Source organism: Scyliorhinus canicula, chromosome 3, assembly GCF_902713615.1.
Source record: "Scyliorhinus canicula chromosome 3, sScyCan1.1, whole genome shotgun sequence".
NCBI classification, from domain to species: Eukaryota; Metazoa; Chordata; class Chondrichthyes; order Carcharhiniformes; family Scyliorhinidae; genus Scyliorhinus; species Scyliorhinus canicula.
Genome location: NC_052148.1, coordinates 198,321,237 through 198,345,113, shown reverse-complemented (window position 1 = coordinate 198,345,113; position 23,877 = coordinate 198,321,237). Strand labels below are relative to the sequence as shown.

The following is a 23,877-nucleotide window of genomic DNA, read 5'->3' as shown; positions in this document are numbered from 1 at the left end:
ACAAATGTAACGTCGAGTCTCATTTTAACCTGCATGGCTGTGTCATCTTCAAACATAAGAACGTTAAAAAGTATATTTCGTCTACAGACCTCCAGACTGTCCATCTAGCTTACATGATACGCTGTTCTTAACTTTCAACAGTTGGAGTGGCGTGTGTGTGTGAGTGTGAGTGGCGTGCGAGTGTGTTGTGTGTGTGTGTGTGTGTGTGTGTGTGTGTGTGTATGTTGGCAGTGGTTTTGAACCAGCGAGTGTTTAGTGTGCGTGTGGTGGAGAACTTTGAGTTGGACGCGGATGTGCTTCCAGCCCTATTTGGACAGATGGCATATCAGAACTACCGTGTGGAAATTTGTGAAATGGCACCGTGGTATTCTGTTCCAGCGGTAATGCGGGCAGTGTGACAAATTAGACAAATTAATTAGACTGTATGAGAGGCTTGACAATAAGCTTTAGAGCTTCTGAACAACTTGGATACCACGTGCCCGTATGGTGTGGATCGGAGATTTGTGGAACAATGATACTTCATATGTGAGGCTTTGGGAGACTGGCGAAGAAAGTTTCAGCAGTTGCGCTCGTCTCTGAGTTTCTCTGACCATACTAAGGAGGGGAAATTGCGTGATTTGCCTGCATGTATATTTGTCGATGCAAATGGTGCTCATAACAGCTTCAAAATGTGACCACGGCCATTTTGGACCAGATTGTGCGCATCTGTGTTTGCATTAGCTTGGCAGTGAGGTTTTATGATGTGTTTAGGCATTTGGTGATGTTGTCTGGCTATTGAAATAGAGTTGCTTAAAAGCTGTTTGTTATGGGTGTTTGTGCTGGTGCCATTACGTGTAGGGTAATGGTTGATTGGATAGATTTAAATGTGTTACGTTAGATGTAGTGTAGATACATGGGTATGTGTGTGTGTGTGTATGTATGTGTGTAGGTGTTGTATGCCAGAATATAGCCACCGGTAAGTGGTGGGGCTGTTGAGGCTTACTATAGGACTTCTATATTGATGTAATTGTGGTAGTTGTGTGATTATAGTTGATTTGTGCGTGCGCACAGGATAGTGAGCATGCATGGGTCTTATTGACCAAATTTTGATTTAATAGTGTGCCAAGATTTGGCAGACATTTTGGGGTGCATATGGTTAGGTGGGTACATTTGGGTTGCGGTTTTTCAGGATTTTTAGCAACCAAAAAAAAAACTTCCAACAGTTGGCTTCCTTAATATGACAGCTGAGAGGGCAGCACAGTGGCGCAGTGATTAGCACTGCTGCCTCAAGGAGTCAAGGTCCCAGGTTCGATCCCGGCTCTGGGTCACTGTCCGTGTGGAGTTTGTACATTCTCCCCATGTTTGCGTGGGTTTCGCCCCCACAACCCAAAGATGTGCAGGTCAGGTGGATTGGCCCCGCTAAAATTGCCCCTTGATGTACCATCAATTGGACTCAAGACACGATTAGGATCCGAACTGTGGCTTTAATCAGCTAGTTGTTAGCCCGGTTGTTGACTACAGAGTAAGGCCGACCGCCGGGAACTCTGGGTACTTATACCCCGCCACGGAGGCGGGGTCTACTTGCCTCTCGACCAATTGGTGAGCAGTCACATGACTAGTCCCAGCCAATCGGACGAGAGGCACATGACCAGCCAGAGCCAATGGGAAACCCATGCTCTGCACCAATGGCACTGCTTACATTCATACCACCACACCCCTTAATTGGAAAAAATGAATTGGTCTAAATTTATTTTTTTAAATGACAGCTGAGATTTTCCACTTTAGCAGCTATGCTGCCCTGAGTGTTGCAGTGTCTAGTGTGGGAGGGGACAATGCATAAAAACTCTGTTCCAGCCAGGCTCTGCAATCTGTCACAATTTAAAGCCTTTTTCTGGCCTGGGTAAAGCACCAGATTTCATCTGTTAGATTCTGTCCCTGCTAGCCCAGACCAGGCTGAATGCCTGGTTAATACTTACGAGTTTCCTTATACAGGAAGCTCCTTACCTCTCGCGGCGCCTATAATGACAATGATGGAAAATCTGGCATATCGGGGGACATATTTCTTGTTCCCCCTCCCCCCACAATGGAAGAGTTAGCCTGTAGCCCATGCACCTGAAAGAAGCCCCCCCTCCAACCCAGTTATAACCGGGGGTTGGTTTAGCACAAGCTAAATAGCTGGCTTTTAAAGCAGACCAAGGCAGGCCAGCAGCACGGTTCAATTCCTGTACCAGTCTCCCCAAACAGGCGCTGGAATGTGGCGTCGAGGGGCTTTTCATGGTAACTTCATTTGTGACAATAAGCGATTTTCATTTCATTTATAACAGGCTACAGATGGGCTAAATGCAGAACAAGTGGAACTTCCGCCCCTCAGTGGGAGGAAGTCCCACCCTCGAGACTGCCAATCAATTTGATTGGCCAGTAGTTCTAGCAGTCCCAGCAGTGCCTGAACTCAATCATGGCCTAGCTACATCGGCACAATGGTTGGCACTGCTGTTTCATTGCACTAGAGACCCGGGCTCAATTCCAGCCAGCACTGCTGCCTCACAGCACCAGAGACCTGGTTCAGTTCTGGCCTTGGGTGACTGCGTGGTGTTTACACGTTCTCCCCGTGTCTGCATTGATTTCCTATGGGTGCTCTGGTTTCCTCCCACAGTCCAAAAGATGCGTGGGTTAGGTGGATTGGCCAAACTAAATGGTCCCTTAATGTCAAACGGTTGGGTCGGGTTACAGGGACTAGGGCGAGGGACTGAGCCTAGGTGAGATGGTGTTTTGGAGGGTTAGTGCAGACTTGATGAGCAGAATGACCTCCTTCTGCACTGCAGGGATTCTATGGATCCCGGCGAGAGGGGCATTAAGGGTATCAATGGGTGGGACTGGGGAGCCCAGGGAGGAGTTCAAAGGGGAGTGGGGATTAGATTTTGGACACTAGGCTAGCGAGCAACAAAGTGGGGGTGTCATCATAGAGGGTCTGTCTCTAATTTAACAAAGCAGGACATACTCTGACTTGCTTCTCACCATTTGAGCAGCTTCCTCAAAAGAATGGCCTACCCATTCCCACCTGTCTACTCATCCCAACTGTTTTATGCCGTGGGCAGTGTACCAATCCACTCAATTGGTTTGATAACAACCTCAATCGACTGTTAAATATTAATTTTAAAATGGCTGCCAGGCACCCACCCACCGACTGTGTTATGTGGGGCAGATTGGGGGTGGGTAGGAAAGTGGTGGGCTGGCCACCTCTCATATTTTATGTGACCCCCCCTGCCAAAAACACGGTGGGGAAGACGTAAAGTCCAAATCACTCCATTATTAATACAGTGGACGAGATTCTCCAGTCTCCTCTGCAGCGTGTTTATTAGAGACAGAAGGCAGCCCGTTGTTGGACGGCGGCGGGAGATTCTGGTCCCGCTACTGTCAATGGGATTTCACATTGAATCCACCACAGGCCGCCGGTTTTCCTGTGGGGGAGGTGTGCCGTCAGCAGGACAGGAATATCCCGCCAGCGTGAACAGCTCAATTATGGGTTATTGGCTTTGATGTTTATAAGAGATGATGCTGGCAGACGGATGGGGACATAAAGAAGGACTACAGAATGCACCCTTACCAATACTAACGGCCTCACCACCATACAGCTGCTACTATACCAGCCATGATACAATAAAATAGCCTTCTTGACTTTTCAATGGTCTGACAGGGTGGAGAATGTTTGCCCCACTCCAGAAACCAGAGCAAACGTGAGTGAGTAGATTGGCCAGTTCAATACTGAGGGTACCTTTCAGATGAGATATGAAAGGCAGTTCTTGTCTGCTCTCTCAGATTAGTATCCCGCTTTCTTTCAAAATACAACACAGCATTGGTTGCTTTTGTTGCCTGTCTTCCTCAGATATCTAAGGCGGGAACTTTCTTTGCTTTCTTTCTTTCTTTGCATAGGAAATCAAGCAAATTTGGGTGGTAAAGGGTGGCATCATTGCTTAATTTTCCTGTCTTTGCCCTTACCAGGACTGCTGCTGATGTCACCCTCTGCCCTGACAGGCACGTGAAAATACCAGCAAGGAAATACCTTGGTTTTTCCGTCATCCACCCCCCGTTATCCTTACTCCCCAGGACCATGAGAAGAAGGATGGTGGCAGTGATCGGGGGTGCAGCAGGAAATATCAACATTAAGTTGGAGAAGCTAATGGTGGCCTCCTTTCTATCCAATTCAGTCCTACATACTTATCTTTCTGGGCCTCCAGCTTGGTTAAGATTTATAATTCTTAATTGGGCTCTCTGTTTCTTCATGTGGTCCTGGTGCCTCTTCTAGTGTCACAATGGCAGGTCAGGTGTACAAACAACAAAATTTTGTATGTTTTTTAAAAATAAATTTAGAATACCCAATTCATTTTTTTTCCAATTAAGGGACAATTTAGCGTGGCCAATCCACTTACTCTGCACGTCTTTTGGGTTGTGGAGCCGAAACCCACGCAAACACAGGGAAAATGTGCAAACTCCACACAGACAGTGACCTAGAGCCGGGATCGAACCTGGGACCTCGGCGCCGTGAGGCCGCAGTGCTAACCACTGCACCACCGTGCTGCCTCAAGATTTTGTGTGTTGGCAACAGCAGGCTCTCTCTCAGTGACCTAAATCGCAATGGAAAACTTCGCTGCATGCTTAGAATTCCTACAGTGCAGAACAGGGCCATTCAGCCCATCAAGTCTGCACTGACCCTTCAAAAGACCACCCTAACTAGGCCCACTCCCCCGCCCTATCCCCATAACCCCAACTAAGTGATGAGACCATTAATTCACAAGACACGTGATTGGAAGTGAACAGTGGTTTTAATAGTCTTACAACTGAGACTGCCTGCGACGAGATGAACTGGCAGCAGGCTCACGACTGCAGAGCCACTACTTCCGGTTAGTGGGAGGAGCCATGGGCGGAGCCAAGGGTAGAGCCCAGTACAAACTCCTCATCTCGCCCTATGGGCAGAGCCGCGCAACGGCTTGTATACGGAGCCCACAAGGACACAATACATGTAATACAACACAGTGTGAATTACTAGGTTTATAATTCGCCACATTCACCCCCTGTAAAAAAAATCAAGTCCGGCGGGGGGTGATGGGTCTACAAATTGAGCCGGTCCGGCGGCCAAATTGTCCTTTGGGGTCCTTTGTGCAGCCTCTTCGGGTGGCTGGGTGGAGGCGGTCGGCTAGTGTACGATAGTGGACTCCGGGGGTGATTCGGTCTGAGCATTGTACCCGACTGGTTCGACGGGTGACAGGGAGCGCCGGGAACCTATAGGCGCGGAGCACGGGCAGTGAACCTGTAGGTGCGAGGGCGCAAGGCGCGGAGGGTTGGGTGGGGTGTAGTGTGAGGGGTACCTCGGCGGTAGTGGTGGTGGAGTTGGATCCTGCAGGTGCCAGGTCCCGGAGTGTCCTGACGGCCATCAGGGTATTCGATGAAATTGTATTGGGGGTTCGAATGGAGTAGTAGCCCTCTTTCTACGAGCGGATCAGTTTTGCGTGCCCAGATACAGAGCCCACAAGGACAAAACAGATTAGGGCGAGAGAGGGCGAGGGCGAGAGAGGGCAACACCGAGGGCGAGAGAGGGATACACCGAGGGCGAGAGAGGGCGACACCGAGGGCGAGAGAGGGTGACACCGAGGGCGAGAGAGGGCGAGACCGAGGGCGCGAGAGGGCGACACCGAGGGCGCGAGAGGGCGACACCGAGGGCGCGGGAGGGCGACACCGAGGGCGAGCGAGAGCGACCCCGAGGGCGAGAGAGAGAGAGTGCAGGAGAGCAAGTGCCGGAGAGCGAGTGCAGAAGCGCGAGTGCGAGAGAGCGAGAGCGGGAGAGAGAGTGCGGGAGAGCTAGTGCAGGAGTGCGAGTGCAGGAGAGCGGGAGAGCGAGTGCGGGTCCGAGAGAGCGGGTCCGGGAGAGCGGGTCCGGGAGAGCGGGTCCGGGAGAGCGGGTCCGGGAGAGCGGGTCCGGGAGAGCGGGTCCGGGAGAGCGGGTCCGGGAGAGCGGGTCCGGGAGAGCGGGTCCGGGAGAGCGGGTCCGGGAGAGCGGGTCCGGGAGAGCGGGTCCGGGAGAGCGGGTCCGGGAGAGCGGGTCCGGGAGAGCGGGTCCGGGAGAGCGGGTCCGGGAGAGCGGGTCCGGGAGAGCGAGCGCGAGAGAGCGGGCCCGAGAGAGCGAAAGGAGACGCCGAGTGAGGTTAGCAAAGAGTGGAGGTAGGGGTCCGCCGAAGCTGAGTGTGAGGCTCTTGAGATTACGTTGGAAGTCGAGTCCAAGTAAGAGTAGGGCGCAGAGTTCGGGGAGTACGGTAGTAGCCCTTATATGAGGACAGAGTGTGAGCCCGAGGCGAGGGAGATAGTTTGCCGTGCAGGTAAGGCAGGGAGCGAACAGCGTCTTAACAGGTCAGGAAGTATGAAGCTCTCGGTGCTCCCGGAGTCGAAGAGACACGGTGTACTGTACCCATTGATTTTAATGGACATCATCAAGCTCTGGAGGTGCTTCGGACGCGACTGGTGCAACGTGACTGTGTTGCGTTGCGAGTAGTCGGCGGCTCAATCAGCTGTGCTGGAGTGGCCCCGTGATGACTGTCCGCGCTTCCGTCGCAACTGGTCCAACGTGAGTTGCGGGTAGTCGGCGGCTTGATCAGCTGTGCTGGAGTGGCCCCGTGATGACTGTCCGCTGAGGTCGTAGTCGTCGAGATGAGTTTCAGAAGTTGAAGAGGATGGAGCCCAAGATGGCCGCCCCCGTGGATCGCACGTGGCGGGCGGCGAGGAAGATGGCATTCAAGATGGCGGCCCCCATGACTCGCACGTGGCCGTCCACGTGGGGGAGGATTGCCAAGATGGCGGCCCCCATGAGTCGCACGTGTTGGGTGGGGGCGGAGTCGGCATACAGGCTGCAGCATTAAGGGGCCTGCGGGCTTGTGAGTTTGGGAAGCGAGTGCTCTGGGCTGTGGGAGAGTTTGGAGTAGGAGTTTTCTTCACCAGGCAGACCCAGGCATAGTGTCCTTTGCGACCGCAGCTGCTGCAGGTCGCGTTGCGGGCCGGGCAGTGCTGCCATGGGTGTTGGGGCTGCCCACAAAAATGGCACACTGGAGCTGTGTAGTGGGTGGGTGGCCGCGCGGTGCAGGCCTGGGGCAGTCGCTGGTCGGGAGCCCATGATGGGGTCACTTAGTCCGCGGGGAACGAGGTGAGGCTGCGGAACGAGACCTCCATGGTTGTAGCTAACTCTACAGTGTCCTCCAAGTTCTGGGCCCCTTTCTGAAGCAATCGCTGGCGCACATAGTTGGACCTGAACCCTGCAACGCGTACATCATGGACAGTGAGTTCCAAATACTGGGTGGCTGTTAGAGCCTGAAAATTGCATTCCCGAGCTAAGGCTTTTAAATCGTGCAGGAATTCTTCCAGCAACTCCGCGGGGCGCTGGCGGCGGGTCGTAAAAATGTGGTGCGCGTAGACCTCGTTGATGGGCCTCACGTACATTTGATCGAGCATTGCCAAGGCCTCCGTATTCGAGGTAGTACAGTTAAGTTGAGTAGAGATACGATGGCTCACCCTTGCGTGCAGTAGACTGTGTTTCTGCTCCTCCGTAGTTTCTGAAGTGCTTGATTCAGCCAAGTAGGCCTTGAAACATCTGAGCCAGTGTAGAAAGATTTATTTCACCTCTGCAGCCTGCGGGTCGAGTTCTAGTCGGTCAGGTTTGAGGGCTGATTCCATAGTAGTTTTCTTCAAGTTTCCTAAGACTATTAAATTGATGAGACCATCAATACACAAGACACGTGATTGGAAGTGAACAGTGGTTTTAATAGTCTTACAACTGAGCCTGCCTGCGACGAGATGAACTGGCAGCAGGCTCCCGACTGCAGAGAATTATACTTCTGGTTAGTGGGAGGAGCCAAGGGTGGAGCCCATTACAAACTCCTCATCTCCCCCTATGGGCAGAGCCGCACAACGGCTCATATACGGAGCCCACAAGGACACGATACATGTAATACAACAGTGTGAATTACTAGATTTATAATTCACCACACTAAGTTTGGATACTGAGGGACAATTTATCATGGCCAATCCACCTAATCTGCAAATCTTTGGACTGTGGGAGGAAACCGGAGCACCCGGAGGAAACCCATGCAGACACAGGGAGAAAGTGCAAACTCCACACAGTCAGCCGAGGCCAGAATTGAACCCGGGTCCCTGGCACTATGAGGCAGCAGTGCTAACGACTGTGCCACCATGTTGCCCTTAGTGACTATAATGGGGCAAAAAGTTTGTAGAAGTTGCAAAATTCCCAACTTGCCAATAACTAGCTAAAGGGGACGATCCAGTCCAAAAATTTCTGTTCCCTTCGAAAAAAATATCCTTCTAATCCCATTTACCTGAAGCTTGATAAAATTAGATATTCTTCAGTTCCCTAATGACAATCCAACTCAATAACCTGCTTATACATATATTATGCATTCTTTGTCATGTCTGTTCTCAATCCTGTCTTTATTTCTAATGGCAACAAGTTTAGTTGGTATATTTCACTGAATAACTTAATGCCTTGCATCTTGCAGTCATCCTTATCACATTGAAACCTCTCCAACACATTGCTGTCCTAAAACTACACAACATGCACTCAACATTCTGAATGACAAAAGCAAATACTGTTGATTTGGAAACCTGAAATAAATCTAAGAAATACTCAGGCAGCATTCAAGGAAAGAGAAACAAAGTTAATGTTTTAGGATAAAGCAAATTACTGCGGATAATAGAATAGAAACAATAACAGAAAATGCTGGACAATCTTAGCAGGTTTTACAGCATTTGCAGAGAGAGAACGGAGCTAATGTTTTGAGTCTGGAAGAGTCTTGACACTTGTCAATTTGTAGGCTGATTGCCTTTCCTCAGAACTGGAAAAAGTTAAGAGATGTGACAAATTTAACACAAATACAGAGGTCGGGATGTTGGGATGGAAGGGAAGAGGTGTTCGAAGAAAAGGGCAGGTTTGTGTTAGGGTGGAATAAAAGAGATTAAATGACAGAAGGAATAATTGTGCAAGGCAAAAGGGAAATGGAAATAAATAAAGAAATAAAAGATGACTCCAGAGGAGATGCAAATGGCAATAGTGGAATCATTGCCAACGGATATTGTATTAACAATTTGGGGCAGTGCTTATGATCTGAAATTGATAAATGCAAGTGTTGAGTTTGAAAAGGCTGTAAATTGCCTCATCGAATAAGGAGGTGCTGGTCCTCAAGGTTCCTTTGAGCTTCATTAGAACAGTATAGAGGCTGAATGAGATCAGAGAGGTCGGGCAGAATTCTCCCAAGCTCCCTAAAACAGTACACAGTTTGGCAGTACAGTACACCCTCAATACTGCGCTGGAGTGTCAGCCTATATTACATGTTCAGTTTCTGGACTGAGACTCAAATCTACAATCTCCTCGCTGAAGTGAAGGAACTACCAATAAGCCAAGATCGATACTTTAACAAATACGCATTTCAAGACTTTGGACAGTCATCAAGAGTCAATGTTGGTATGGAACTGGAGCCTCACACATAAGCCAGACCAGGCATGGACAGCAAGTTTCCTTCCCTCCATGATCTTCACCAACTAGTCTGTGGCAATCTGATAACTTCAATGTCACTTTTATTGATCACAGTAAGAAGTCTTACAACACCAGGTTAAAGTCCAACAGGTTTGTTTCAAACACGAGCTTTCGGAGCACGGCTCCTTCTTCAGGTGAAGAAGGAGCCGTGCTCCGAAAGCTCGTGTTTGAAACAAACCTGTTGGACTTTAACCTGGTGTTGTAAGACTTCTTACTGTGCTCACCCCAGTCCAACGCCGGCATCTCCACATCATGACTTTTATTGATGACAGCATTTTTTGAACAAGAATTGGTTGGATTTGAACTCAATTCTTTGGACAATTTGTCCAGACTTCTGGATTACTCGTCAATTAACATAACCAAATCAATACCATAACTATTAGCATGCACATTTAATAGACATTTCCACATAAATTTAACTACAAAGATGTTTTAAACTAAATGACAAAAATGAAACATACCTTATGAAAATGCGAATTTAAATGCACTGGTAGGTCGTTTCCAAGTGTAATAAGTCCTATGTAAGTAAAGTTTTAAAACAACTACAGATTCCCAGATATAAAAGGGAATAAAACTACAAACCACCCTGAAAAAACCACCAGGGGCTGGTTTAGCACAGTGGGCTAAACAGCTGGCTTGTAATGCAGAACAATGCCAGCAGTGCGGGTTCAATTCTCGTACCGGGCTCCCCAAACAGGCACCGGAATGTGACGACTAGGGTCTTTTCACAGTAACTTCATCGAAACCTACTTGTGACAGTAAGTGATTATGATTAATAATAATAAAAACTGAAAATGCTCAAAATATATAAAGGGTTTAATCAGCATCAGTGAAGAGAAAAGATGGATGAACCTTTTGGGGGGCTAGAGCTTTCTTCAAAACCCCTAACGTGAATCCCCATAAAGCCTCCACGTTGAAAAAGTTAATTAAACACGAACACAAAAGTGAAATGCCGTGGCAATCAGAAATAAAAACAAAAATAAAAAATGCTGGAAATACTCAACATGTCAGGCGGCATTTGTGGAGAGAAATAGAATTTCAGATCCGTGATCTTTTCTTCCAGTGTAAGGTCATTGGCCTGAAATATTTACTGTTTCTCTTCACTGTGGTTCCCTGGCCTGCTCAGCATTTCTAGCCAGTTTGGTTTTTATTTCACAAAGTTAACTTGTTTATTCTCTTTTGAGATATTGGCAAGCTGGTAGTGTATTTTCAGTACTTAATTATTTTATTATTTATTTATTAGCTATTTGATTTCAATTTTTTAAGACTATGGGTCTTTTTTTTCATGATTAAAAACCCAGCTTTTGAGGTCTTGTGGTCGAAAGGGAGGAAATGTGACTACAGCTGTGGGACCTGCAATGCAGATCAGCTTCCTTCCCACTGTCGACTGCAAAGCGTTTGAGTCAGCGAAAGTCTGTCACAGCTAGTTTTAAAGCAAAAACATACGAGATATTATGAAGACACATTTAGGAGACTTAATTAATGTGAGATGATCTGGAGATTATTTGTCAACAGCAACTTTGTGCATTTTTATCCACCTTTAGTCCAAAGAAATGTCCCAAAGAATTTTGCAAGTCGGCGCAAGTAAACAATACTACGGCAACAAAGAGGTTACAAGAAATGCCAGAGAGTTTGGCCAAAGAAACGGGTCTTGAGAAGGGTTTAAAGGTACAGAGCATAGAGAGTAAGATTTGTTTAGGGAGGAATGCCAAAGAGTGGGAGAAAGGTAGCTGAAAGTTCCATCAACGTTACTGTACAGAGGCCAGAATCAGTAGAATGGAGCATTAAGGAGGAAAACAGGACAGTAGTGGGTCTTTGCTGGGACAACTGCTCTATATTGAATAGTAATAACCCGGACTTCGGTATACATGCATAATTTAAAATATTAAAGGTGATACAAAACTCAGAAATGTAGTAAAAAGTGAGGAGGTTAGTAACAGACTTTAGGACAACATACACTGATTGGTGAAATGACAGGACACATGACAGCGGAAATTTAATGCGGAAAAGTATGAAACAATTCATTCTGGTAGGAAGACCGGGGACTAAGGCAGTGGGCGCAATCCTCCGGCCATGCTGCGCCGGAAGAGCATCTCGCCACGGCGCACCATGGCTGGTGAAAGCCGGGAGACCCCGCTCATAATGCCTCGCGAGATTCGACACAATCTCACGAGACGTCGCAAGGTGGATCCCGCCCACAATGGACGGGATCACTTTTTAGCAAATCTGCATATGAGTACGAGGCAGTAAGTCTTGCTCTAATGTGCAGATTCTGGAGGTACCTGAGGATTTGGGATTCAACCCTTTTTCCTCAGGGACCTCAGGCAAGCACCGGGGGGCCCTCCCATGTTGCGTTCGGGCTGAGTGGGGCGGAGGAGTTCATGGACTCTTTTCGGGCCTCGGAGATTGGGAGGCCATTTTTAAATGCCATTCCGATCTCTCGCTACAATGGGGAGTTCTGGCGAGCAGGACTCCCCATTGTAAAAACGGGGCTATGTGCGGCCTTGGCTGCGCGTTTCCCCTTCAGGCCCCTTATTAAAAGCAAGTTGCGTTGAATAGCCATGTGTTTCTCGGCACTATGAGTGCCGGGAAACACGTAGCTAAATGAGCTTGCTCGGGGACTTTGTTTCCTTTTGGGAAGATGGCACCCGGTATAAATGTTGCTGAAAAGAGAGACATGTTGCCGAAGCTTTCTGCCTTGTTATCATCATGACCAACACAAGAATGCCAAATTTAAAACAATCAGAATTTATGCCACAGGGCAAAAGGGGTGCTGATTGGTTGGCAAGTCAGCCCTGATTGGCCAGGAGAATGGATCTTTAGGCCCACCAAGCTCCCTGGTAATTAAAAAAAGATGCAAAGCTTGAATATATCCTTTTCATTTGCAGAGAATAAATCCCTGAATGTTAATACACGTCACTTCGAGAAAGCGTAAACATTACGGAGTTTGGCTGATTATCTTAAATTGGTTGTTAGTGCAGCTAATTAGTGCACTCAACAAGGGCTGCCCAATCGCAGAATCACATCTAACAATGACCATTTGGTTTTGCAAGCACTGGCTGGTTGAGTACAGTCTGCACTCTGCCTATTACAAACAGTTGGATGAACATGCTGTTTGATTTGATCAGCCAATCATTGGGTGCGTAGACGCACAGGGCTCAAATTCATACACAACATTGCTCAATTGTGTGCTCGGCAGAAAGTCTTGCTGGACTGACAGCAGCATCATATTAGTGGAAAATATCACTCAGACCACCACTACATAGTAGCATCGTGAAAAAGCTTGCTTATCCTGTTGTTCAAATGTTTTGATACTTTGTTGAGATACCCTCAATTACAACTAGAGAGAGATGATTGGTAATACAAAGGCTTTAATTAGCAGAGAACCAGACAGCTACCGAGAAGTGTGCTCACTACAGACTGCCCACTGAACATTACCTTATATATGGCTCCCTGGGGGGGTGGAGCCGGAGGCGGAGTCCCCCAGGGTTCCAAACCCGGTCTTAAAGGGATCATTACATTAAAGGTGCAGTAATTGGGCAGCACGGTGGCCTAGTGGTTAACACAGCTGCCTCACGGCGCGGAGGTCCCAGGTTCCATCCCGGCTCTGGGTCACTGTCCGTGTGGAGTTTGCACATTCTCCCCGTGTCTGCGTGGGTTTCGCCCCCACAACCCAAAAATGTGCAGAGTAAGTGGATTGGCCACGCTAAATTGCCCCTTGGAAAAAATAATTGGGTAACCTAAATTTAAGAAAAACAAAAAAAAAGGTGCAGTAATCATTCATCACATTTGTCTTTCTAGAAAAATTGGACATGGATCAGGCACGTCTCAGGTCTGGAAAGTGATAGCTTTTGGCCCATTCGTGGGTTGTGTGATATCACAGCGCACAATAATACGATCAGGATGACCACTGTCCCGCAGGATAGCTATGTTGCGCTCTATTTCTATCAAACTTACAAGGTGACTAAGTAGCTAGGGCCCTATTTACAACAGCTATATGAATCCCAACATGTATATTGACCAGACGGAGGAGAAACTATTAGCGGATTCCTCAACTAGCATATTGAGTAAAGGGGAGCATGTTAAACTACACCATCTCAAGAGAGTGAAAGAAGTGCAACAGTTGTCGATTCAAAAACAGCAAACATGTCATCTATGTATCAGAAATATGCACAGTGCAGAAGTTTAGGACTCATTCCATTACAACACATTTCTCTTGGAAGCCTACAAAGATGTTAGCGAGTGCTGGACCTGGAGGGAATCTTAAAGCCCCACCATCTATTTGGGCCGACCACACAAATGAGCAACATTGTGCATGAATTTCAGTGCCCATGCAATATCAGGCACATAGACCACACATCCCAAAGATTGAATTTGACGATGGAAAGTACACGTAGCTAAATGGCAAAAAGGATGGAGGTGGACAAGGTTGTCGAACTGAAAGTTGGCAGTCATGCTGATGGGTAAGGTGTAGGCTTTAAAGTTCAATGCCAAGAAGCCTTGAGATCCATAGAGTACATAGAATCCCTACAGCACAGAAGGAAGCCCATTGAGTTTGCACCAACCCTCTGAAACAGCACTCTACCTTGGCCCACTCCATCCCCATAATCCCACACATTGATCACGGCCAATCCACCTAACCTGCACACCTTTGGACTGTGGAAGGAAACCCACTCAGACACCGGGAGAACAAGCAGCCTCCACACAGATCTAAACATCTAATACCCATCCAAAATGTACCTCCCTGTGGTGGCAGTAAAACAAAACAATGGTATTTAGTAGAAGACCATCAACAGATATTTGCCCCTGCAATCTAATTGCACAGTGAAGAGAACAAAATGTAGTAAATGTGTTTCAGCAGGTGGACAGCGATGCCTACATTGTATCATAGTATGTGCTATCTGTTGTCTCCACAATAGCAATAAAATGCCTAATGATGCTAATTAACTAACCAAGCACCTTTTCCATTTAATGCAGAATGTAATACTTCCAGCAGAAAACTGAATCCTCTCAGCAAAGCATCACCTCAAGCAGGCATCAAGTCACGAACACATGTGTTTCTTTGTGAAGAAACACATGGTAAGTTATTTCTTATACCTATAGAAGGGGCAGAATTGTTGGAGGAAAGGGCATAGTTTCTTATTCAGCAGAGGCATAGCACTGGCATGCCCTGTTGAATAATTTCTTGGATCAGTCCTTCAGTAGAAAACTGAAATGGAAGATGCTTGATTAACGTGTCAGAGAGCACAATTCCGCATTCTACGGGTGATGTTGAGGTTTACAGTCCATGGCATAATAATAATGTCTTCTACTTGTTCTCCCAGTGAATATGTGAAGAACTCAGATTTAATTGCTGTGTCCTTAAACAGAATATTGGCCCAAGTGAGGGCATGGTCTCCAAGAGCACACGTTGCCAGAAGCATAGGAATGCTGAGTGGCTTTGAAATCGGTCAATCCCTAGTTTCAACTGCCAGGGGAGGAGAAACATACAAAATCAAGTAAGCTGACTATCCCACCCCACAAAAAACAGATGTCCCATCACTTTGGCAGGGCTGGACCTGCCAGCAAACTGGTGGGAACGTTTAATGCAGTACATCATGTAAGAGTTGCTGAGTACAAATACCATGCTGCTAAATTACCTATGATGGGAAGTAAATATGATACATACCCTAAACTAGTACCTTCAACAAAGTTACAAGACATCAGCACAAATCCAAATTCAAACTTTAAAAAAAAAAGAATTTAGAGTGCCCAATTAATTTTTTTTCCAATTCAGGGGCAATTTAGCGTGGCCAATCCACCTAGCCTGCACATCTTTGGGTTGTGGGGGTGAAACCCACACAAACACAGGGAGAAATGTGCAAACTCCACACAGACAGTGATCCAGAGCCACCAAATTCAAACTTAATGATTTCTGCATAATATATGTGACAATGATTATTTGATCAAAACCACGCAATAAAAAATAGACGTAGGCCAAGGGAAAGGTACTGCTCAATCAGAGCCTGTAGTTGTGGCTGAGTTTCTGCTAGCTCCTCATTATCATTTTCCATCTTTGTGCCTTCGTTCACAGGCGCTACAGCTTGTTGCTGATGTACCACGGGACAAAATGGTGAACTATTGAGGCTTTATTGTGCTAGATGTTAACCAGAATGGAGGCAGCGCAGGAGAGCATACACTTTTATACAGAGCCTGCTGGGTGGAGCCAGCAGGCCAGGATTTACTGTATTGACTGTAGTGCAGTGGCAGTACCGTAATACACGTAGTGTATGACCAATGATGTTTACCACAGTTGCTGCTCATCTTTCACTAATACGTGAATGCCTTTTTGACAGCTGTAATGTTCAGTACGCAGCACTCCACCACAATTCTGAAGTTTTCTCTAGTGCATATCCTAATGTAATTAAGAGTTGTTTCAGCCTGTTACTCCATTATATTCTTCCCTCACAAGCGTGTGTCCTTGCATGTTTTTCTTGGGTCCGCTTCAGCACAGTGTCTTGATCTATTTTTCAAGTGGATACCTACTATTTCCGAGAAACTAATTCTTCAAATTATCCTCTCTGGAATAAGCAAAGAATTCTCCAGTTAAGAGATCGCGAGTATCCCAAGTAGTTCTTGTTTCGAAAGTATTTTTATTCAGCAAATTTTCAACAATTTTACAATACAAAACCCCAAGCAAAAACCCCCCAGCCCCCCAAAAAGCCCCTCCCTCAGCAGTCAACAGTAACCAACTCCCAAAAGTGCATGATGAACAAACCCCAACAGCTGTAGAACCCCTCATTTACCCCCCTCATCGAACTTCACCTTTTCCAGAGTCAAAACCTCCAACAGGTCCCCCCAACAAGACCCACTTGTGAACAATCGGCGAGGCGAAGGCTAAAACATCTGCCCCCGCAGCTCCGGCCGGTCTGACACACCACATATGGCTTCCAGGGGACCGGGCTCCACATCTACGTGCAGGACCTCCAAGATTGGACTAAATACTTTCCTCCAAAACTTTTGTAGCTGAGGACAGGACCAAAACATATGTACATGGTTCGCAGGGCCCCCTCCCACATCGCTCACAGACATCCTCCACCCCCTCGAACAGCTGGCTCATCATTAATTTTTCTACATTGCACCCTGTACACCACCTTCAGCTGTATCAGCCCAACCTCGCACACAAAGTCGAGGCATTCGCCCTCTACAGCATCTCACACCACAATCCCTCTTCCAGTGCCGCCCCCAGCTCTTCCTCCCACTTCACCTTAACCACATCTATAGACATCCCATCCTCCTCCAGAATCCTCCCATAAATCGCCAAGATGACCTCTCCAAACCCCTCACTGACAGCGCCGCCTCCAACAGCGAAGAGGCAGGCGCAATTGGGAAGATCATGAAAACCTTCTTCGCAAAGTCCTGCACCTCCATACACCTAAAACGTCTCCCCCGTGCCTGCCCATACTTCTCACCCAACTCCTCCAAACTCACAAATCGCCCTCGTAGGAACAGATCCTTAATAAGCCTCTCCTCCCATCCCCAAAACCGCGCATCCATCTTCCCCAGCTGGAACATTCCCGCGAATCGGCATCCCCACTGACCCAGCCCCCAGCTTAAAGTGCTGTCTATACTGCCTCCAAATCTTCAACGTGGCCACCACCACCAGATTCGCCAAATATTTCCCTCGGACTATAGGGAGCGGCACCATTGCCAGCACCCACAATACTAACCCCCTACAAGAACCTGCCTCATCTTTACCCACAGAGCCCTCCATCCCTGCTCCAGCCCCACACCTTCTCCGCATGTACTGCCCATTAATAATACTACAAATTTGGGAGGCCTAACCAATGTCGCGCCCCCCCCCCCCCCCCCCGGCCACCTGCCGTCCCTTCTGCAGTATCACCTTCCTAATCCTGGCTATCTTTCCCCCCCCAAACAAACAAGGAGATCAGCCTGTCCACCCCACTTAGGCAAAAAGACCGGCAGACATTGAAACAAAAACAGGAATTGTGGCAAAACGTTCATTTTAACTGCCTGCACCCAGCCCACAAACGACAGAGGGAGATTGTCCCACCTCAACCAATCTACCTCCACCCTCCTCACCAAACTGAAATTAAACTTCCGACGCCATGCCCAATCCCAGACCACCTGCACACCCAAATACCTAAAATGAGACTCTGCCAGGAGAAATGGCAGCCCCCGCTCCCACTCCTGGTGGGAACACCTCAAAATACTCGCTTTTTCCTAAATTCGGTTTGTACCCTGAAAACGTCCCGAATCTCTGGAGCAGCCCCATTATACTCCTCTCTTCCCCCCCCCCCCCCCCCCCCCAAACATGCTCAGCTCCGAAATCTATAACAGCAGGTCATCTGCATATAGGGGCACTCTATATTTCACCTCTTCACCTCTTCCCCCCCCCCCCCCCCCCCCCACTCCCATTATCCCCTTTCACAACGCCGGCCTCCTCAGCGCAATTGCCAAGGACTTTATAGCCAATACAAACAGAAGAGGGGATTTGGGCATCACTGCCTCGTACCCGATGTAATGCAAAATACCCTGAAATCATACTGTGTGTGCGCACGCTCGCTGTTTATATAGCAGCTGCACAAACTTCGGCCCGATCCCAAATTTCTCCAGTATCACCATCAAATAACTCCACTCCAACTGATCAAATATCTTCTCTGCATCCAACGCCACCACCACCTCCGTCTCCTTTCCCTCTGCCGGAGAAAGCACCACATTCAACAGCCTCCTGACATTCGAGTACAACTGTCTTCCCCGTCTTGTCCACCCCGATCACCTTTGGGAGACACCTTTCCAACCTTAACACCAACACCTTTGCCAGTATCTTGGCATCTACATTCAGCAGAGATATGGGCCTATATGACCCGTACTCCACTGGATCCTTGTCCTTCTTTAACAACAGCGAGATGGAAACCTGCCCCATTGTTTGAGGCAAGACACCCCTACCCATCGCGTCCTCAAACATCCCCACCAATGATGCCAACTTGTCCTTAAGTTGTTTATAAAATTCGACTGGGAACCCATTGGGCCCCACCACCTTCCCTGCCTGCATCCTCGTCTGCCAAGTAGTCCTTTTAACATGTGTACATTTGAGTGTTCACAAGCTATTTGGACAGTCATTAAGTGCTATCATTTTCTGTTGATGCGAGCATGGCTATCCTAGAGTAATTCTTTAAAGCAGAAGTATATGACAACATAATTTTATACATATCCAACTCATAACTCAATGCATATATATTTTGAATATTGCATGCACTTCCTGACCACATTTCCCTTGCATCATGTGTTATGACCTTTGAGTAATGCGTTTATGTAAAAATACATATGTATATATATATTTTTTGTTTTTAATTAAGTGTGGCCAATCCACCTACCCTGCACACATTTGGGTTGTGGGGTGAGACCCATGCAGACACGGGAGAATGTGGTAAAAGTATATTATATTAAAATACAGTATATTTACACATGTCATGCACTCTTCAATTGAACAACATCACTGTGATATATAACCACTTATGTAGCTACAGCTCTGCTAATAACGTGAACATCATGAGCTCCATAGGCTGCAGATGAACACCTACAGGAAGACTAATGTATTGTGGAATATTCGCTGTGGCTTGACTTTCTGTGCACAATGCCCGCAGGATATCCACAAGCTTCCAATTTTAAAAACTGAATATCGATATTCATAATCAAAAATTCTCACGTAAGCATGTTCTTTTCATGTAGTTACACATTGTTGGTGACTAGGTGCACAACACAACACTTCCACTACTGAGTAGTGCTATAGTGTGAGTTACCCAGGTTTATTGTTTTTCCTCCCAATTTTGAGCATCATGTCCTATTTGAGCCCCAAATGTCACTTTTTCTGCCACATGAATCCCCTGCCTAATCAACCCATTTAAGCCCACCCAATTTTCAGTATGCAGGATAATGTTTATGAAAAGAATGATTGCAATGAATGCACACCTAGTGCAATGCATACTAGGAACTTAAGATATATTGGGCGGGATTCTCCGATTGCCGACGGGGAAATCGCGTTTAGTAATCGGCCGAAGAATCCGTTTTTACGCCAAAATCAGGGGCGGCGGCTTTTTTTGATGTTCCCTCGAGTACGGCAGACACCGTTGGGACGGCCTCAGAACGTCACCTGAAGCTCTCCCCCGATGCTCCGCCTCCGATGGGCCAACTTTCCGATGGCGTCGGTCGCGTGTCCTCTCAACTTTCGTGAACCTGTGTGATGGCTGCGAACTGTGTCCAGCTCCGCCACAGTCTGAGGGAGGGGGAGCCGTTCCGTTTTCGGGGGGGGGGGGCTTCAGTGGGGGCTGTGGGATCTGGTGAGGGGGTGATCAGAGGGTGGTGAGGTGGGCACTACCTGGCAGGCCGGGTCTGCACGCGGCTGGCGCCATGTTGTATGGCACGGCTGCCGCATGCACAGCCACGGACTCAGCCATTTTACATCTGTATCTGTAGGTAAAGCCGGGGGGTTAAGTGGCGCGGCTGCGAGCCCCCCACCGGGCAGAGCATCGGGTGGGGGCGGCGCCGACATTTTTGGTTGGAAGATCAGACGCTTCCTCCGGACATAGTCGCAAAATCGGAGAATCTCGCCCATTATGTTGACAGCAAGAAACAGAGGGTTGAACTTTGAAGGGAAGCAGAAAAGCTCTGATTACTGGATTATCATCATGTTTTTGTTGATAATTAGCAAACGTAAATAGTCTAATTATGAATAGCCAAGAGACACAAAAAACAACACTGAGGCAGACAGAAAGAGGCAGAATCCTTCCACATCCTAACCAGAGTTTTATTTTTCAAATCAAAAAACAAATAGACCATAGTTGGAAATGAAACAGCAATGTTGTATCACTTGCTGGTTAGGCTACGTGAAGTTTTCCTGAACAGAACATCCTGGCACTGATTGCATTCAGGGAAGCCCAATTTTGGCCAGAGGGCATCAAACACACATTAGGCCCCCCACTTGCAAAGTGCCTGTGTCTGTTTAGGATATGGCTCCTCGATATCTTTCCTGAAGCCTTTTCCAATAAAATGGACAGTGCATAGTGAACCACATGGCATAAATAACCAATAATATGTTGTTATATGACAACATATCCACCGATTTGCCATGAGCAACTCAATACATGGTCTGCAAGTTGATATTAAATATATGGTGCACAGCACTGTTTGCTTCCTTTGTCAGACTTACTTCTTGCAATATTTTCATTTCGCATTATTTTGGTCAGGTCATCTTTTTTGCAGAAGCAAATGAGCCTTAATTTTTTTTTTTGAAAAGTTTTAATTGCCTTCCTGCTGGCCTCTTTCAGTAATTTACAAGAGGTATCTTGAGGGACTTTATGATGAATGACTCCATTGCAAACTGCAGAGAGGAGCAATCTCAAACATGAAACACATTAGGATGTTTTGTTATTAACACCATTATATAAAATGAGAGTTGTTATTATTGGTGGTGCTGGTCTGGGAGTTGCTTTGGAGCAATGAGGCCTTGAGAAGCCACACTTCAAGCTTGGAAGAGTGCAACCTGAGCTCCGATAAGGCGTTCCAAAGTTGGATTGGCACTAATAGCTCTCAAGTCACAATTCTTCTAAGATATGAGAATGCCATTGGGTGACAATTCCCTGATCCTCACAATTAAGTTACTCCAGAATGCTCCTTGTAACTGCACCACTGAGAGACCTGAGTCAAACACCTCAATTTTACCAATAAAATGGCTATTAATATCAAGGTAATCTCCGATAAAAGTTTCTTTGATTAAAAATTTGAAGTGCTCCTCCAAGACTTTTCTCCACCTTTACATTGTTCATCTTCCTTCTTTTCATTTAAGTTAAAAACTATAAATAGGAGTACAGTGCCTTGGAAGGCATAGCACCAAGTTTGGAAACATAAGAATTTGCCCACTGACTTGACAAATGACATCATACTTGTATCACACTCAGCAAGTGCATCTGATATTAAAATCCTAAAGTTCATATGTTTTTATTTATTGTTTTATACATTTTGAGTACCCAATTCATTTTTTTCCAATTAAAGGGGCAATTTAGCATGGCAAATCCACCTAGCCTGCACATCTTTGGGTTGTGGAGGTGAAACCCACGCAAACACGGGGAGAATGTGCAAACTCCACACGGACAGTGACCCAGAGCCGAGATCGAACCTGGGACCTCGGGGCCGTGAGGCAGTAGGGCTAACCCACTGCGCCACCATGCTGCCCGAAGCTCACATGTTAAGCTAAAATAAAAGCTAAAGCTTTAGAAATAGAAATTGCCATTTAAAGTTCTGTTCTGAAAAGCATCAAGTTGAATTGTGACAGAAGTTTCTGAAGGAGGCCATTCCACGATCAGAACCCCAAAACTCTAAACTCTAAAAAGTGCCCCTAATATTAGTCGCAGCAGGCAGGACAATCTGTGGTGCTAAACTGGCAGAAATATGAATGAAGATTTGTTATTTAATTCTTTTTTAACCACGTATAACATCATCAAGAACAAAACTTTGTTTAACAGCATTTTCAGCTCATTCATTTTGTGACTATTATAATAAATGTAAGTAAATTTAACCAACTCTCTAATGCAGAGACCAGCTTTCTATGCTTGGACAGGGAATTTGTTCATCTATCATATTTTGCTGTGTTTTTACTATTACTTCTCGAAACGTGCAACACCGGTCAAAATCAGATTTCTGATTTTGGTATAATTTGAGCTGACCTTTTTATTCATCGAAACACAGTTGTTTCTTTCTCACTTACCTTCCAGCAATTCATCCAGGCTGGTGAGTTTCTTGTTCCCATCGATGCTGTAGATGGCCCTGACTCCTTGGGACAGATTAACATTATCCGAAAGAGATTTTGTCAGTTCCACCAGCAAAGCATCGAAGGACCTGAACCTATCCGAGGAGATGGCATACACGAGGCCTTTAAAGTAGCGGTCTCCATTCCGGTAAAAGCGGACTTTTTTGGCTCTTTTCTCCTGGCTGAGTGCCTGCAGGGTACGGGTCCGATAGAAACTGCAGTGAGCGCTGTGAGCTGGACTCGGTAAACCATTTCCTCGGGAGCCTGCGCCTCCTCCACCGCTACCTCCTCCGCCACCTCCTGCACCGCCTCCCCCTCCACTGCTGCTTCCACGGCGAGAAGCTCGGTGACCCCGGCTCCTCTCCTCAAAGTGCTCCAACTCGATACTCCGATCATGCGACATTATTAATGGTGCAATAGGAAATTAAAATTTAAAAAATAATATTAAAGAAAACTGTTATTTCTTCAGAAGCTATGAAGAATCCTGTTCCCTTTCCGACTGCCAGTTCTGCTCCAGTTACTTTCCCAAAATCTCATACACCGTCAGTCTAATGATCTTATTGTGACATTCAATTTCAAATATGTGAACAATTAACCTGAAGAAAATAGAAACTGAACAATGGCAGTAGGTTGACTTGATCACCAGGGACAATGTGTTGGGCTCCTCAGGCTATAGGTCCTGAATGGAGGATCTCCCACCATTTCCTACATCGCTTTTGATGGGAGGGGAAGGGAGGGGCAGGGGAGGAGGGGGGGGGGGGGGGGGTTCTCAACGATACCCAAAAATGAAGAGGGAAGTGGAGATTCTTCTTGTGCTCGCAGCCCAGTCTCGGCCTTTTTAGATGATGGGGTTGGGTTAACTGATGAGTGCAGGAGACGTAAGGAGAAGATGCACCGAAGCGGCAGGATGCTGTGCTTCTCTGCTGTGGTCCACACTGCCAATTGGAGCAGCGAGAGAGAGAGAGAGAGAGAGCAAACCCGTCAGATGCAGCGCCACAGTGACTTGACACTGAAGCGGAAACAGGAGCCAAGGCGATATCCTATTGGAGGGGTGGGATGTTCGTTTCTGAAGGATGGGGAATGGGGTTGATGCTTGTTTTTTTGTTTCGCAGCCTTGTCCCCTGTTTAGACGCCGAAAGAAAGTGGAGGTGCCTGGCAGAGGTGCACAGCTGCTGTCTTCGAGCTTCTCAGCCTCCGATTTTGACAAATATTCTGGCAGCTTTCCCAAGGCGCCGCTGCCGCAACCGCAGCAGCTGAGCTCCAAGCTGAGCCGCAGTGTGCGGAGGAACTGGCTGCAGCGCCACACACACACACGAGCTTCCTCCAGGTCTTAGTGCCGCCAGGGCTGGCAGACTGACAACTTCTCAAATTCTTCCCACTTTTCCTGCTCTTTTAAATTCGAACTGATTTCTCATTTTCTCCTTTAAAAAAAAATAAATTTGGAGTACCCAATTCATTTTTTCCAATTAAGGAGCAATTTTAGCATGGCCAATCCACCTAATCTGCA

General features: G+C 47.1%; 1 protein-coding gene and 1 long non-coding RNA gene across 5 annotated transcripts in view; one reads left to right on the top strand and one right to left on the bottom strand.

Moving 5' to 3' along the window:
• LOC119963214 overlaps positions 1-14,967 on the top strand; it is an 86,727-nt gene extending 71,760 nt beyond the window's left edge. The window contains exons 2-3 of the long non-coding RNA XR_005460054.1: positions 14,543-14,644; positions 14,890-14,967. This is a non-coding gene — a long non-coding RNA (uncharacterized LOC119963214). The remainder of the gene's footprint in view (positions 1-14,542; positions 14,645-14,889) is intronic.
• Positions 1-23,651, bottom strand: part of dclk2a (doublecortin-like kinase 2a) — a 463,722-nt gene extending 440,071 nt beyond the window's left edge. For all 4 annotated transcript variants that reach the window (XM_038791969.1, XM_038791970.1, XM_038791972.1 and 1 more), the window contains exon 1: positions 22,329-23,651. In XM_038791969.1, coding sequence (XP_038647897.1) covers positions 22,329-22,773 — 445 coding nt within the window. In that variant the 5' untranslated portion in view covers positions 22,774-23,651. The remainder of the gene's footprint in view (positions 1-22,328) is intronic.
• Positions 23,652-23,877: the final 226 nt, after the last annotated feature.